The 17,337-nt window shown below is 51.6% G+C and overlaps 1 protein-coding gene and 1 long non-coding RNA gene across 6 annotated transcripts in view; one reads left to right on the top strand and one right to left on the bottom strand.

Moving 5' to 3' along the window:
• Positions 1 to 16,795, top strand: part of LOC138181668 (uncharacterized) — a 121,102-nt gene extending 104,307 nt beyond the window's left edge. For both annotated transcript variants that reach the window (XR_011173568.1, XR_011173567.1), the window contains exons 4-5: positions 12,385 to 12,515; positions 14,710 to 16,795. This is a non-coding gene — a long non-coding RNA (uncharacterized LOC138181668). The remainder of the gene's footprint in view (positions 1 to 12,384; positions 12,516 to 14,709) is intronic.
• The window catches only part of dac (dachshund family transcription factor), a 143,961-nt gene that overhangs the window by 59,778 nt on the left and 66,846 nt on the right, over positions 1 to 17,337 (bottom strand). For 3 of the 4 annotated variants that reach the window (XM_069116686.1, XM_069116683.1, XM_069116684.1), the window contains exons 3-4: positions 16,808 to 17,036; positions 14,733 to 14,795 (exon numbers count right to left, since the gene is read on the bottom strand). In XM_069116686.1, coding sequence (XP_068972787.1) covers positions 14,733 to 14,795; positions 16,808 to 17,036 — 292 coding nt within the window. The remainder of the gene's footprint in view (positions 1 to 14,732; positions 14,796 to 16,807; positions 17,037 to 17,337) is intronic. The other variant, XM_069116685.1, reaches the window with a different exon arrangement.

The following is a 17,337-nucleotide window of genomic DNA, read 5'->3' on the forward strand; positions in this document are numbered from 1 at the left end:
CGATTCACTACCACGTTACGAAAAAGGAACCACGTGGTTTAGTGTGAAAATCGAAAAGCGAGAAGAAAGTAAACTGCATGATGGACAGAGAAGCTGTCAGTCGCCTGGAGGAACTCACAATCTCGATGACTTCACGCTCGATGCCTGTTGGAGTTTGTCCGACAAACTCGTGAGTCGGGGAACGAGGTGCGAACGACTGGCTGCGACGAATAATTGTTTGTTTATACGGCTCTAAGCGCTTTTTATTCTCGTTCCACGCCACTTGGACCGACTGGTCGGGCTGGTCGGATGGCTGACTGCGAATGGGAATGATCTCCTTCTTGCGACTCTTTTTCTACCACCACCCGCCTCGGCCCCTCCGCTCGTTAGCTCAAGGTTAGACGCGTAGCGTGTGGCGTAACATGTGGCCACGATTTTAGAAGGGACTCGAATAGAAATAGCGCGAGTGGTTCGCTTTCGATGCTTGTTTAACCCTTAATCCTTGCTCGCTCTTCTAAAACACGATTCTCTCGGTGTTTCTTAATCTACGTTTCAATTTCGATCGAACTACAGTAAAATATGATACGGAATTTAATTGTACCAGAAGTCTGCTTTCCGAAAGTTACAAACGAGGTCAATGTCGCGAAATCCCGAGATAAATCCGTCGCAGTTGGGGGAGCGTGGAGAAACAGACGCGTGTTAGCGAGAGGAATCATTTATTCCGGAAAGATAGGCGGCTGTGTGGATCGCGTTCGTGGACGATACGTCATCCCCGTCGTCGGCTGACGTTCGCCCCTTCGGCTGTGTACTCGGAGGCGAGAAAGCCTCGAAAGCATTTTTCAATTCCGCGAAACTTTACGATAGATATCTTCCCCATGAGAGAGAGAGAGAGAGAGAGAGAGAGAGAGAGAGAGAGAGAGAGGAAGAAGGAAGCGACCGCTCGGCCGCTTCGCCAGAAACATTTGTACATAAATCTGAAAATTATGAGCCGGTCCCCCGGTCGCTTGCCGCCTCTACGCCCCCTGCAGTCGACCAGCCATATGCCTGCCAACGCGTAACGGAGAGATAACGCGTAGGGTAACCCCTCGTGAAGGCAACCGCACGGCGGCGTATGCGCGTGAAACTGCAGTCTTCGATCTCTCTTTCTCTCCCTTTTCACCCAGCCCACTCTTCCGTTGTGTCACACAGGGTCGAAGCGAAAAGCCTTCCCGTATAAATCAAGATTCGTGGAAAATAAAAATCACTTTGGCGGCGGATCGCTCGATTAAGGGCCATCGATGGTCGCTCTGGGAGCTCAGCCCACGAATCTCCGCCCCTACAACGAGAAAGGAGGAAGTGGAGAAAGAACGCGACATGGCTTATCGCGGTTTCGAATGGACCGATTTCCACCGGGGGTCGCGGCACCGAATCGTTCGCCTGTTTTTATCCCAAATCCATCCCCTCGTCTATTTTATATACCCTCGTTTTCTTTCTCCTTTTATTTTCTAAAGCGAAATTATATTAACTTCGACGGTGTCTCCGAACGTAATGTCGCAAATTCTAAGTGTTAGAGTTACGTTCTACCATCTTTCGTTTGATATCTGACAGCGTGTGATATCTAATGAACGTTTCTCTCGAACGAAGAAACTCTGGTCGATCTTCGCAGAGAAAAAAAGGTTCGAGGGATGGAGATTTAACGCAAGGTTCAGTGGTGATAAGCGTAGCGTTCGAGCTCTCCGCTCCGTGAACGGCTCGATGCTCAGCCGCCAGGCAATACGCAAATAAACTGACGAATCCCCTTTCGTACACCCTCGACCCATCGTCCCCTTTGCCGCCCTGAGCCAGCCTGCGGAGTAGATCGAAGAAAAATATGCCGAACGAGAAAAATAAAGAACGATCGGGGGTGTACACACGGAAGGATACGTAGGATCGCTTCGAAGCCTTAAGCCAAAGAGCACAGATATGCCAGAATATTCTGGCGAATGGAAGTTACTTCGGGAGAGAAGGATGAAAAACGATGGAAGAAGAAGAAAATAACGGGGCACGCGGGGCGATCGTTTATCGACAAAAAGAGACCGATATCTGTCGCGTGGAAATCTGCTTGTCCGCGATAGAACGAAACGCGCACCCCTATTTCTGGCCGCGCGACGCGTGTGCGAAAATACACGCGTAAAAGGCCGCTTATCTGGTTTGCGCAAGAATTGGATTCGACGACGCTTCCGAAAACCATAACCGAAACGGTAACTGCCACCCTCTGACTGATCGAACTTATTCCTTTCTTTCGTTCAGCCAGCCATCGCCTCCTTCTGTCGCTACCTCGCGTCGATAATGCCTGGATCGGGGGATGAGGCTGAAGAAGAACACGCGAGGGAAACGACGCACTATTTTTCTGGAAAATTGAATAGACAAAATCGAATATTTGCCTACTCAGCCACCGCATCCCTCTATGCCTCCTATCTCTGCTTACTGCTTCGTTCTTTCTATCGCGATTAGATAAATCTTCGTGGTTACGATCGGTCGGTTCGAGATGTACATGAGATCGATCACTGTAATAAATCGGCCAACGTAAATACTACTTACGTCTAAATCGCCTGTCGAGACGGTAATGAGAAAAGTGAAGCACGATACCTGAACGAATCGGACCGAAACCGAAGCAAATAGCTGCTCGAGACGCTACGGAAAACAATTTCGCGTTGACGTAAAAATAAAGGTTGTCGCGCTTAATTACGCGGCAGATTCGTGGCGACGAGAAGTGCGTCGCGGCAAAAGGTGGTGAGACGCGTATTCACCTTTACGCTTTCTCATCAAGCTCCGCTTAATTTCTAACCCCTTCGTCCCAGTGTGTCTGAAAGGGTGGCCAGGAACGCGGGAGAGTATATTAAACGACACTCGGAATTACAAATAACAAATTGCAATTTGATTCCCGCACGGTCGGTCGGCACTCGTGCGGACGGGCTGTTTCGTCGGGGCCGGGGGCGCAATTTATCATTACCGGCGACAATTTCGCTGACGGCCCTCCGATTCCGATTCCGCTCGGGGCTGCTGATCCTTCGCTCGCGGGAACCAGAGGCGAGAAGTCAGAGGCTACACGTATCAACCCACGTGTCTCCCGACGATGGTTCGTTTCGAACCGAAACCGGAGTTCGTTTGGCGATTCGAAACAAACGTGATACAGGGGCTGTGGAGAGGGGGGGAGGGGAGAGCGAGAGTCGCGAGAACAGGATGGAAGGGACCGCAAGGGGCGAACGTACCGCGGAGAAAAGAGGGCTGGGCTAGGGTTGTGGGGGCGAGCGGAGCGGTTTATATGGCTAAAGGCGCATCCCCCGAGCCGTATCGATCGTTGACTTTAAAATTCAAAGAGACCGACAATAGCTTCCCTTTCCGCCGAGCCTCTGTACTACAATATCATATTCCGTTCCTTTCGTTTCATTGTCTGGTAAAGCCTGCGCTAATAATAAAAGATTGCTACCCTGGAAGCTACGCCTAGAGAGGGAAAGCGACCGCTGGGAAAGGGGAAAAAAGATGGAACGAGAGACAACGGGCGGAGGAAGAGAAAAACGGATGGAGAAGAAGGGAGGAAAGACGCGCGTGCGAGCGAAGAAACGACGAAAACGAGCATGGGGAAGGTGGAACGGCAGAAGAGTCGGGGTTTCACTCGGTCGAGTCTTCCCAAGTTCGGTGCTACATCATCCAGATAGCCGACCCATAATGCTTCGTTGAAAAGTTGCTCGAATTCTGCGCGAATTTAATATTCCGCGCGCGTCGTCCTTTGTCCTCTCTCTCTCGACCTCTCTCTTTCGACCTCTCTCTCTCTCTCTCTCCCTCCCTCTCTCTCTCTCTCTATCTATCTTTCTACCTATCTATCGTTTCGTCTCGCGTTTGCGTTTCCGTGTCGCCGATATTCCAGGTGAACTTGCACGTTTGTTCCCCCGCGGGTAGGAGAAGCTCGGCTCTCGAAAGCGTCGCCGAAGCCGCGATTCCAGAAAATTGGGATTCTTTTCTCCCCCGCGTGTCGTTCGGTTCTTTGCCGCCATCCAGACTCTCGATTTCCCAAGATAGGGTGCTTGTTGCGGATCCCAATAGCACGAAGGAAACGACAAAAGAGAAAAGCGGGTAAAGAGGTCGGCGTTCGAATTACACACGTAACGGGAACCGAGAGAAAGAGATATTTGTCGAGGGCGAGGGGAAACGAGCGGGCGGAATCAAAGGGGACCCAACAATGGACGATCATATTAAATCATAAATGTAAACGAAGATGGGTAACGGGGAGGGTGAAAGCTGGCGAACAGTCCGATAATGAAAGTTTCCGATCCTCGAGCTGAGGCACAAAGCTATACCTAAGCGATATAACCGATGGCACGGTTTTACGCCTGCGATTTATCGAACATCTCTCGGTTACGGAATGATTTTCCAGCTGACTGCCGGCGCCTATATTTTTCCGCGCGCGAACCTTTACGGAAAAACAGAAAGAACAAAAGTTCCAAGAAATCAAACGAGAGATTCGAACGCTGCACGAAGGGGATGAGGATCGATCCGATCGCTCGAAGCATCGCTAGACAAGATAGTAGAGAGAAGAGAGAGAGAGAGAGAGAGAGAGAGAGAGAGAGAAAGCTCGTGCATCCGCCGGATGGTTGTCATCGACGGCGCACAAACGCGCGTGCAACGCGATCGCGAGCGTGCGCGCACCTGACCCGAGATTAAACGTTTCGAGGGATACGAAATGAAATATTTAGCGATCCTGGGGGTTCAAACGGGGCCCACCACCCCCTCGGAACGCCTGTTTCCCTTTGTCGGCGACCTGTTAGCCATCGAATCGAGTTGGAATGCGCTAACCCCTTGTCGCCGCGCGACACGCGTCTCCTCGTGCCTTTCCTCGTCCTTCCTCTTCCTCTCGACGACGACGATCGTGTATATACACGCACCACCTGGTCGATCGAGTTTTCTCTGGTTACAATTTCGATCGATAGCATGTGGCAAGACGACGGCAGGAAGCGGAGACGGAGCGTGAGAGGAAGGAATAGAAACAGCGAGCAGAAAAGTACGAGTCACCGAGGGGGGAGGGGTGAAAGCATGCGGATTAAGTCGTGTGAAAATTCACGATAGACGGCGGTAGTTAGATCGATCGGGTGAGTGTTTCAGCCGGGAAACGGCTGGAGGACGTTGAATGGACCGGATTGAAACGTCGACGCGGTGAATAGCGGTTTCAAAGAAATACATTAGCGCAATGTGAAGGGTTACTTGGAAAATAAACTGGAGGAACGAAGCAACCGGGACCGCTTATCCCGAGCACCGGGTGCTCGATCATTCTTTCAGTGCGCGAACGTCGTTCCTATCGAGAAAACGAAATTTCTCGTTTCAAATTCGTCGAAAAGGCATAGAAAATCACTCGTTTGCCTAGGAACCTGATAATTCGATGGCAGAAACGATGATGATCGAACGATCAACTTTTTCCAATTAAATTCATGGACGAGTTGGAAATACGGTTCGTACGAACTGTAAATCACAGGAGAAAATCGCGGGAAAAAGTTGCACCGAAGCAAGCGGAGAGCTGGCTCGGTCAAGTAATGGTCAAAGCAGGTGTATTATTCGAGCGAATGGTTTACGAGAATTTTATTGTAGGCCCCCGGTGTTCAGCGGTCGTATTTAAGGTTTTATCCCGCCGCCTCCGTTTCGTCTCTCGCGCGCCCCCTATTTCTCGCTCGGTGAACGCCGGGAAAGGGTTAGGATTTTATTTTTCAACCGCGTAAAAGGGCTGAAAGAGAAGGGGCCCACGTTTCATAAAAGTCGTCTGGCACATTCGTTGCCGTAGATTATTGCCGAGACCGCGAGCCGACATCGACGCCCCGGACGTATTATTTTATTTATTATTTCACTTTAAGACGCGTCTTCCTTCGTCCAAGGATTAAAGCGGGCTCGCATAAAGAACCGGGAAGCCTCGTTTCGCGTCACCTCCGAGCGCCACCATACAACCGGTCAGTATAGTATCGGTTTATTTCCCTTCGAGCCGCGCCGCTCCCACACGCTCGCTTTTAATTAAACTTTCAGCGGAACGCGGCTTGTCTAACCGTCTAGCAGCACAGCCGACTGTTTGCATCCTCTCAAAGTTCAACCGATGTTCCAAATTGAAAAGAAATATTTTTCAATCTACGCTGAACATCGTTGCATCTTAACTCGTGCGAGATCGGTGACGCAGCCTGGAATATTCCACAATTGGGACCATCGACTTCTCGAAATAGAAATTACGATCGCAGAAATTACTCGGTCACTGAGAATTGTTTTCTCAAAGTATATACGCGTGTCGAATATATTATGGTCAAACATGAAACAAGTGGAAGAAGATTGAAATTTACACATTGGCCGCGTAGAGTTTGGAATAAATCGCGCTCTCGGGGAAAAGAAGCGGCCGTGTGACGGGTGTCAGGAAAATTAAGGTCGGGAATCGCGTAACATCTCCGGGGTGGAAAAAGCAAGGGATACAAGGGTGGGGGTAGCAGCTGCGACATCGCGAAATTACGAGGTGGCGTTGGAAGTAGTCGCTCCTTAGAGGAACCGTTGACAAATGACGGAGGCAACTTTTATTATTTTAGATGTCGGCCCATCAGAGCCGCCCGCGCTTCGTGTTACGACTCCGCAAGCCGACCGAGATGTGTTTTACATACATTTCGCAACAGCCTCCGGGAACCGACTACAACACCCCTTGACAAATGGGCCGGGGTTTTATTAGACCAACTTTTTAAGCTACTCCCCTGGCGAAGACGCGGAGCTCGCCGAAATAAAGATAAACTTTGCCCGCGTAGCCGTAGCTCGTTACTTGCCATTCCGGCGTCGATCTCCTACGTGCTTGCTTATTTACTCGGTTTCGCGTTAAACGATACTAGAGATTCTGGTACAATGCCAGGGAACTATCGCGCGGGTTCATTTGGTTGCGGAAGCTTGCGAAAATATACACGCCATTGGAACATTCTACTTCAGCCAATGAAGCAAAGATCGGAATAGTCGGATAGTTGTTGCGACACGAGTCTATAAATCCTTGCACGATCAAAGAAACGTATGGAAACGCGAGCGATTCCGGTCGCCTTTCGATGGAAAAAGGTAGGAGGCGTTCAGGAAATGGATGGTCGCGTCGCGATCGACCATCATCGTTTGGCGTGGACTCGAATTTCCGTGAGCGGAGCGTAACACCGTGGGCGAGAGAAAAAAGTCGAACGCACGTTTCGCTCGAGAACATATTTACGCGGCCGATGACAAATGGTTTTTAGCGGCGCGGTGGGTGGATAGGAGAAGTTCGGGACACCCGCTGCACTCCCGGAGGGGTCGTCGGAGCGCGAGGGAAAACGAGCGGGCGGAGGAGTCAGTGGCGGCGGCGGTGGAGGTGACGGCGGGGGGAGGGAAGGAAAGTGGTTCGCAGATGCGCCGTGACTGATGGTCCCTACTTCCAGATGTACTATATACCGCGGTACTTTTATCGGCGCTTGTTTGTTCAGCGAGTTTCGAAATACCAGTGGCAGCGGCGTGCCGTCGCCCTGGATCACGGATAGCGGCGAGAGAACGCGCCACCAGAGAAACCTATATAGAAACCGGCTGGAGAAAAAGAGAAAGAGAACCGTAGACGGTATGGAAAGAGGCGAAGGTGGAAGGAAAACGAAGCGAGCGACTGCGATTATCGTCGACGGCCAGAAGAAAAAAATGATCGTTGTATCAACGGCGATACACACGTGTATTTACGTGTCGCGTCCGCGACGTTAAGGCTTTCGTCGTGCGCGATGATGGACGTCTATCACGTGAGACAACGTTTCCCCGCCGCCGCATCGTTCGTCACGGTTCCCCTTTTAGTCTTGCTGCTGTTTTTGTCCACCCATGAAATTCCTCGTGGCCGTACGACCAAATAGCAGTCGTGTTTCTCTTCCTCTTTGTCTAGCCGGGAGAAAATCGGAAAACCACGAAACTGGTCGGTGGAAGAAGGATGAACGGAAGGGTTTTTCACGGAGGGGTAGAAAGTGGATCGGCGGATTTCGGGCGATCAATTAATAAGAGGAGGATCGGCCACTTTTCATCCGGGGGAACAGCGCGCCCACGCGTTCCTATGTAAATTGAAGAGGTTACACGGTTTTACATATTTCAACAGATTCGCGGCGGCGCGGAGGCAGGCGGCCGACGCGGCAGGGAAGACGCGGGAAAAGTGGAGAGGGAGGTGATGGAGAAGGGGCCCGGTAGCCACTCGAAAACCGCGGGCGAAGCGTTTTGTCGAGTGTTTTATGGAAAGCTTTAGAATTGTAGATTTTCTCTCTCTCCGCTGGCAGCGCAACCGCTGGATTTATGATAGCCGCCGCGAAAACCTACGACCCTGCCCGCTGCTACTTTCAGCGCATCCTCGATAATATAAAAGGATATTATTTAAATTCTTGAAAATTCCACGAGTGTTCGCGCCACCGACGATCACGGACCGAGCGGCTGACTCGCGATTGCTTTCGCCAGCCCACACTTTTTTCACCTACTTCCGCATAATTCGCGTCAGAAACAGTTTAGACCGATGATCAATGGACGCACACAGCAATGGACGTTCGGTCCTTCTCGAGGGACGAGGGCCACCGCCTGTATGTCGTTTGCTATTGGATTTCAATTGGGAAACGATTACCCTCCTCGAGTGACCGTTTTCGGCTCGTTTGTCACCGACGTTTCCGCGCCTCTTTTCCTCGTCGTTCCTCGTCCGAGTATTATCGAATTTGGTAGCCGATTCGTCGATGCGTCCAACGACCGTTACGAATAATCGTCCGCAGCGTAGAAGCTTCCTTGCCGCGACATGATTGAATTTTCGATCGTTCCCTAACCTTTAAAACCCCGCTGGTACATGGCTATCACCGCGAGGGTCGCGTATTTGTCCAAGGCTAACCTTGCCAGGGCAAGCGCACCCTTCGACGCGCGCACCGCGCGCTACTGCGCGTCTGGACAAGGCAAAAGGTAAGCCACTAGCCGCGTATACGCGTGGAAACCGCCGTCCGAACGCACACTGCAAATATTAGTTCATTACCAAAAGTGGCGGCGAAACCGTGCCTGCGAACGGTAGTGCCGCGGAACCGCAGGAACGTTCGTCCGCGGTTTATTTAATGACACCCTTCCACTGCTTTTCAATTAACCTCCCCACCGCCTCTTCTCCTCGCTTCCCCCACCCATCGAGCAACTCTTTCCCTGTGGTTCGCTTACTTCTTCCCAACTTCCAACTTTCAAGGGCCACTAGCCCTTTCGCCTCGAGGTTTTCGATTTTCCGATCTCTCTCCCTTTCTCTCTCTCTGTCTCTCTCTCTCTCTCTCTGTCTCTGTTTCTGTCTCTGTCTCGCGACGAATTTTGAGCGGAAGTTGGTGGCAAACTCGCATGCCAGTCGACCGTAAATAAGAGAGCAGTTCCACACGCGGAAGGCTAAGCACTGCGTGCGGGCTGTCTGTTGTGCGTGCGTGTGTGAAGGCAACGGAGAAGCCCCGCGACGTAATATACTAGCGTGCGCGCACAGCCGAAGGGAGACCATTTAATAACAATATATCTTGGCCGTCGCGAAGGTACACGAGAATCGCGCGGAAATAAGGACAAAGAAGGGAGCGAACGTGGGAGGAAAGATATTTTATCATTAGAATCGGTATTCCCCCGAATCAACGCTACCTTTCGCTCTACGCTTTCGGTCTGCTCTTTGTCTACGACGAGCCATGTCGTGTTCATCGTAATGCGCGAAAAAATATACGAAAAAAGGACGTCGAAGCGGACGTAACGAGGCGACTCGGTCTCCGATCGATGAGACAAATTAGACGAAGAGACTCGCGAGCAGCTCGTTAGTCACGACGTTCGATACTTCCACGAAGATCGCGCGCGTTCCCGAACGAAGACCCGAGAAAATGAGCGAACGGGCCCGCCTTTAACGAGATCGCCAGGGCCAGAAAAAGATCGGACGACGACGACGGAACGAAGCGAAAGGCAGGAAAGGGAAACAAGATGGTTGACAATTTCACGGTACATTGGCGGGCTGTGGGTGGATCCCGGTCGTCGCGACTAATTATGTTTTTAATTAATCATCGCGTTTCGTCGCAGCCAAAGTTTACTCGGCTACGCTCGTTACCGCATGGCGGCCTAATATGTAACGCGTCGCTTCTAGGAGTCATCGCGACGAAGTTCACGCCCCCTGCAAGTCGATATGGTCGACCGCCTTCTTCCTCGTTATCTTCCGTCGACTCGACGACGGCTATCGAAATAATCCTGGCGAAGGGGGTGGTTCGCGGAGTAAATGACCCGGAAACGGTCGGGGAGCGACGTCGTTCCTAAAAATACGGCAGCGAAAATTTCGAGGCGAGCATAAAGAGCGCGACGTCGTTAATGGCGCGGCATTAATTATCGTTCAAACGATAATTATCGCGGCTTCTGATGAAATTGCGCCCGGTGGAGCCGCGCCGCCGGCCGTAAGTAATTCGTTGTCGAGTTAATAAAATGAATGTCTCAAAGACGCTCGTTCACGAGGTGACGACTCTTTTCTGCGATCTGCAGACGGCACCCTGTCGCGAGTCGACGAGTCGCGTTCTCGCCCGTGCGAGCTTTATGAGTCGAGAGACTTTACGAGGTCTCCTCGTCCGTTGTCGTCCTTCTTTCGATCCACCTCGACGTCTCCTTCCGTCGCGGGAGACAGAGGAGAACAGATATACCCGAGAGAATGATTCATCCGGATCGGCGCGCGACAGGCAAGGACCAATTTATTCGGTGGTCGGACACCGGACCAGAGCCAAGAGCCGACCGCCGAGATCGTGGCCGTATCGTTTCGTAAGAGGGTCGTTAGAAGGGTCCATTTTCGGGTCAGGATGTTTGGCACGAGCGGCCGATTCGAGGAACGAATCGACGCGCTTGTCGAGTCGGCTGTCGCGTTCCACATACGATTATCCGCCTAGACTGTAGACGATCGTCCTCTTTTACCTCGCGGGACTATCACGCGAACGTGAAAGAGATCCGACATTCCTCGAACACGCGAACGAGTAACCGATTCGATTTGTTGGATCCCCACCCACGCTAAACTGGATCTGTAAATCACGTGGGTGCTATTATTGGACTGCCTGCGGAGACGAGCCGTGGAAACATTCGCGAACACGGAGAAGATAGGTTTAACGATCGCGTTGATACCGGTGGAGATGAAAGACAAAAGAAACGCCGTAACTAATACTCGGAGCGATCGACGGCTAACCCGTTATTATTAATTTCGTCGTAGCATTCGGTCGAATCGAAAGCTACGTAGCCAAAAAAGGAGAATCTCGAGAGGGAACGAAGGAAGGTGAATGTTCGGACGAGAGAGAGAGAGCGTAATTAGCCTATCCCCTGATTGCAAACCGCTGACAAGCCGACGCCTAGAGCCGCTTGTGACGGTATTAATCATAATGCGCGTATTTGCACGCGGGACGCCGCTCAGATGCGCGCGCGTGCGTGTCGACGCGCTGACAGTTCGTTTGAACGCAATTAACGCGCCGCTTGATAGTTGTCGGCTCCGAGCTCGCTATCGCGGCGAACGATCGTCGAATCGAATTAACCGTTTCGTCGCGCCGCTCCGCTCTCGCGAAACGGTCCACTGCGCCACGGTTCGGGAGGGAAGCCTGGCACTCGAGAGTTCTTCACGCTTCTTTTTAATCCTCTCTTGCCCCCTTTGCGTCGTCGCAATTCGCGAACGAGGGGTGCATCACGGGAAGGACGGCAAAGGGAACGCGATTCTCTTCGACTTAAAGCGGAGATGTCGACGCGTTTTCGCGCAAAGTCTCTCTTTACCCTGAGATTAGACATATTAGGTCGTCCGAAACGTTTCTCTCGTTTTATAAGGAAATAATGGATGCACAACACATTCCGTTTTATATTATTTTATCGAATTACGTATGATCCATTTTGTTCTATCAAAATAAAGATCACAACGTTCGACAGATTAAGTTTCATGTTTGTATAAAGATGCGTCGTTGTAAAAGACGTGCCTGTAAAAGATAGACACTTTTCGGACAACCTAATACAATGGAAAGAAATTGCTACCTTATTCGTTATTAGACTGCGGATACTTATGCAAATTCAGATTCTTACGAATACAACTAAAGGAATTTGTTTCATGCTCCAAATACTTTGAATATTTGTACATTCTTGCGTATTATGTGCGTTCTATACATTCTTGCATAATTAAAGATCTCACAAGTGCACAAACATCCGCAGTCTAGTCATTAATAACGTCTCTCGGTATGTAGAACATTCGCGTTTTCCTCTCGAATCGTTCTTCGCTACATTTTTTCTCAATCATGGAGAGATAGGAATAATCGAATAGGATTCCAAGTTTCTCGTGATAGGAGGTAGGAGTGAAATACGCGCGAAGATGGATCGAAAACGACGCTCGTAACGACGGGGCTCAACTTTATGAATATTATTTTCCAGCAGATGTCCCCGACGATAGAAGCTCGTCGACGTTGTCGTCGTTGTCGTCGTCGTAATTAATGACATCTCCGAGGGTGTCGTTGGCGAATTCGCCGAAAGAGGAGGAAGACCGAAGGAGGCAGAGAATATCAGAGGTAAGTTTGGCCGGGCGGGTCGACGATAAGGAAGCGGGCAAAACCGGCGTAGCTGGATGGCGAACGACAATACGCGAGAATTATCCCGGAATGACGAGGTAGTTTTAAAGGCAGGAAGCCGACATTAGCGCATTGATACCGCGCCTTCTGCCATCGGCCGGACCATTAATATTACTTAGTTTACGGACAGAGTTCGCAGCGGGGTGAATGGATCCGTCGTTTCGCTCGTTTCCGCGATTCCATTTGGTTCCGTTCTCACCCTCTCCAAGTTTTAACGTTTCGAAGGCACGAAACATCGTCCGTAACGGAGACTGGAAAAACCGGCGGATCTGCGAGAGCTATCCGACTTTTTCGAGGGCTGCGACTTCTGGCTTATGAGATTTAATTGCTCGAACTGGCGGAAAGACAAACGAGCCGGCCAACTTCAGTGGCGGAATTCGGGTTTCCGATGTCACGGGCCTCGGCCGGATTAGCGACAACAAATCATCGAGATTAAAATGGAAACAGGGTGTGGTGGAAAAGAAGACGGAAAGAGAGAAACTACGGTAACTTGGAAACAAAGGCAAAAGAGAGATGGAGAACACGAGAGGGAATCCGACAGGGAGAACCAGATTTCGGTAGGCGTGAGCTCCGTGTGCTTGTAAAATCAAAAGGACAAACAATTAATAACCCCGGTACCGACGATTAATCAGAATTTAACTCTCAGTTAAATACTCGGTTGGCATCGGGGGTGGAGGCGAGACGAGGCGATCAGAGTGCGTAGCCAGCCATGCTCGGAAGGGATACGGCCGAGGGTATGGTGCACGCAGGATAAACAAAGGTTTACATCAGTGTCAGTCGCAACAAGTCCGAATTCGTCTAGGGTTCTCGGCATGAATATTCACGGTGCTCGCTCGTCCGTCCCTTCCAGTCTCCGTACCCGCCAATTCGACCCCCTATTTCCCGTCCTCTGCGCCACCCTCTTCTACCTCATCCTCCTCCTCCTACTCCTCCCTCCGTACCGTTCTGTATCGCTCCGCACGGGTCCGCGACCATTTGCCACCCCCTACGATATCCATCGAACGGCTAGCAGTCAAAGGCTGAAATCACAATACGCGTTTGTCCGGTTGACGAAGTCGACTGGACCGGGAGCCGTTAAAGCAAATAGAACGAGACGGCTGGCTGGATAGAGAACCAGCAAAAGAGGGAAAAGCGAGAGGGGTTTGATCGCGGAGGTGACGCGTGCGAGGGGCCGAGGGGTGCAAAGGGAGCCGCGGAGAGAAGCGAGCCAATGGTCATTGCCTTTGAATTGGAAATTACGTTTTGGCCGGTCAAGTGTCGATTTTCACCCCCGTATTAACAGTTCGACCCTGGAGTTCGCACCTTCTTCCTCCTGCCTTCCTTTCTCTCCGCCTGGATCAGCCGACGACATAGTAGACCAGCAAACAGACAAAGGAACTTGGGTGTCTCGCGAAGGCAGCCAACCACCACACGCAGGGGATGAAAGTTTCAGTTTGTAACCCGCGGAACGGGAGAGAGCCGCTTTCACGCGGCTAAAGCTCCCTCGGTGGTGTAAAAGGAACGAGGCTGTTGGGCGACGCGGGACGCGCAAGTATTTCGCACAGCCAGTCGAATGATTTAATCCCCGAATGATGGACGGGCACGTCGCGACGATGATCTGCGTGCCGTGAAGTGACAAGTGGTTAGGATCACGGGGAAACCTCGGTGGCGGATGACGGTGGCTGATGGCGCGCGATGGTCGATGCGCGCGGTGCGGTGTGGCGGATACCGAGGGTGGTCGCCGGTGGTCGACGTTGGTGTCGTATCGGTGACGGGACCGGGCTGCCGGCGGATGGATTTGAGGACGGTGGGAAGGAGGGTGCGGACGCTCGCACCGTACAAATCATGCGGGCATTACAGCGTCACGCCTGGACTCAACCTGTCGCGCGACCGGAAACTCGATGCCGACGGTAATGCTGATTTATCGGACGCGAAACGGTCGCGTGTTGCACCGGCCTACGTTTCCCGCGTCTCGCGGCTCATTTTTCTCGACTCGTTGCGAAACCGACGCAGGGTATCGAGACACGGATGACTGGCCGAATTACCCATGGCGCGAAACGTAATCGAGTCTTCCATACATTGTTCACAATTTTTAACCTCTTTCTTTCAGTCTTTACTTTTCTGTTCCTTTTTTTTCTTTTTTTTTTTTTTTTAGGTGCGGATTCAAAATTCTCCTACCTTTCGAGATGTTTGACAATATCTTCGTAGGCAGCTCGGCAGTTTTCCCAAACCGTTCCGGACCTGTGGATCACAAAAAAAAGCGACACTTGAGATACGACGGTGGAACGCAAAACAGGAGAAAGACCGAAGCGTCACGAGAAAGAAAAATAACGTGGAAACGCGCGTCACCGGCGTTTCACGAACGATGGGGAAACGAAGGGGCGCGAGTTGATAAACGAATCGGTTAATTATAAGCCTGCCACGGGATATCCTCGAGGAAAGTGGATCCGCGGAGTTGATTAAGAGTCCTCCTTGTGCCGTCTCGTCTTTCGTTTGTCCTTTGATTCGATCGTGCCTGTCCTACGCTCGAAACGAAGACGCTTTGAAGTCGTTGATTAAAAAAGACGTCGCATCGTCCCTAGAACTCGGTCCCCGAGATTCTCCTAATTTACCCGGTGTATCGACCACCGGAAATACTTTCAAGGATCGCCGAGGATCCCGGCGGAACTGAGCGAAGAAAAAGAGAAGAAGATCGAAGAACGAACCGGTGGCAAAGTAAGATCGAACTGATGAAGGAAAAACGTGAAAACCGTGGCGCGATCGTCTGGGTCGGAAGTAAGTTGCCGTCGCAGAAGGCGGCCTAGGGCTCGCGTAAACCGGTCGAGTAGGTCGTCGTGGCGAGCAGGAAGGGCTCGGGGCTGAATTAGAGGGTGGCGATAGAGGGCAACGGTGCGCTGACGGCGCGGTACGCCAGGATGGGGTTGCGTTGAATTAATCATATTCCGGTGTTTGTCGTGCCGCCCCCAGACGTAATCCGTCTTACCTCCCGATCTCTCTCGCTCCTCTGCCACGATAGATTTGCATTTTAATTAAAAGCAAAGCGCTGAAATCATAATGCGAAACGTGCGGCGCCGCCTTCGTCGCGTCATTATACACGTAGGCGCGTAGCGTCGGAAGGACACGCTTTACTCTAGCCGACACTGGCCGCCCCTCCACTCAAGACGAATCCACGCGATTCCTTTCCTTCCACGCTTCGAACCTTTTCGTTCTATCGGGCCGAAAGTACATCTCGAATCACCGTGAATCGTTCCAAGGTACCCGGATGAAAGACGAAGAAGCAGACTGAACCGACCGACTAATGGCGAATAGGACGAAGCTAATTACGGCTGGCGGGTGTAATCGAAAATTAAGGCGAGTCTCCGTATCCTCAAAACTGGCTGGGACGGGGTTTCGTGAGAAGACCAGAGAACAGGGAACACCACCAGCCGCATCTATTAGAAACACGTTAACAAATGCCTAGATTAGCTCAGAGACTACGCTCCCTCTGCAAGGAAGATCTTCCTTCGATAGACTGCGTCCCAACGCGCCTTCGTTTCTCCCTATTCGTGGCTCCCGCGCGAGAACGACTAAACGGGCACGCGTAATCTGTGATATACGTCTCGAGACTGCAACGCCTCGAGGATTTACCGGTTCCCTCTCCTTGATCAGGGCAACCGGTCGACCTCGTGCTCCTGAACGAAATACGACGCAACGAACGAGTTTATGGAATTCCACATGAAGTGGCGAAATTTTGGCTACAACCGTTGGTCATCGACGGATACGACGAGGTCGAGTTAGGTCAGGCGGGAATGATAGAAGGGTGACTCGGTTGAGGTCGCGAGCGTAACGCGAGCCGAGTAAACGACCTAGAAGGAACGCAACGCACCCAAGGAAACGGACTTCGCCACCGAGAGACGGAGGAGGTGAAAGAGGGAAGGAAAGATCAAGCAGTGTCGAGACCCCTCGGATTTCCACGGCTTCGCCGTCTCTTCAAATCCTCTTAAAGTTGTATTCTTTTGGCCTCGCTGGCCCTTCGTTACAACTACACCGAGACAAGATGAACGCGCCGATCCGTACGAACGCTTGTCGAACCTCCGAAAAAGTAGCCTATCGCTTCGTACGAGATCCCAGCTATGTACTTCGTCTTCGATCATTTTTCTAATTTGGTACCATCGTCTCTGTATCTTCGTTCCCAGACGCGTTGAACCGTTCGACCGTATGGTCCCATAATTTGGACCCCACGGATTTTAAGGATACGTTTTATAAAGGCTTACCTCGCGAGCGCCTCCATGTTCGACATGTTGGGGTTGACTTTGAGGCCCTGCTCGGCGCGCGCCTGAGCCTGTGCCTGCAGGTGATGCGGCAGACTAGCCGGCGACAGAATGGCGGTGTGTCCTGCACCTGGATGTCCACCCAGTTGCATGAATTGCATGTGACTGAGATGCGTGGGTGGGTGATTGTAGCCGTTCGCTAGCAGCGGCGACTTTTCCATCCTCGGCACGTCTGGAAGAAGAAGCGAGCAAACCCCGTTAGTCAGAGGACTGTAGGTGGCAGGAGAGGAGCATACGAAACAAGGGACGGGTGATGTCCGCCGATATTCCCGCAAATACCGTGTGTATATTTGCCAAAGGATCTAGGGGATGCGTTTCAGGATTTCCAAACGGACCGTATATCTTCGTCAACCGGCACGCGTCACGATCTCGCTTAGGGGACGATCGCGTCAACCACATCGTAACGTATCGTGAGCAAATTTCTGCCGTTGATAGAGCCGGTCGATTCACGGGGCGTGAAGCAACGGCGACTT

Source organism: Bombus flavifrons, chromosome 7 (genome assembly GCF_040668555.2).
Source record: "Bombus flavifrons isolate JBK064 chromosome 7, iyBomFlav1_principal, whole genome shotgun sequence".
In the NCBI taxonomy this organism is placed as follows: domain Eukaryota; kingdom Metazoa; phylum Arthropoda; class Insecta; order Hymenoptera; family Apidae; genus Bombus; species Bombus flavifrons.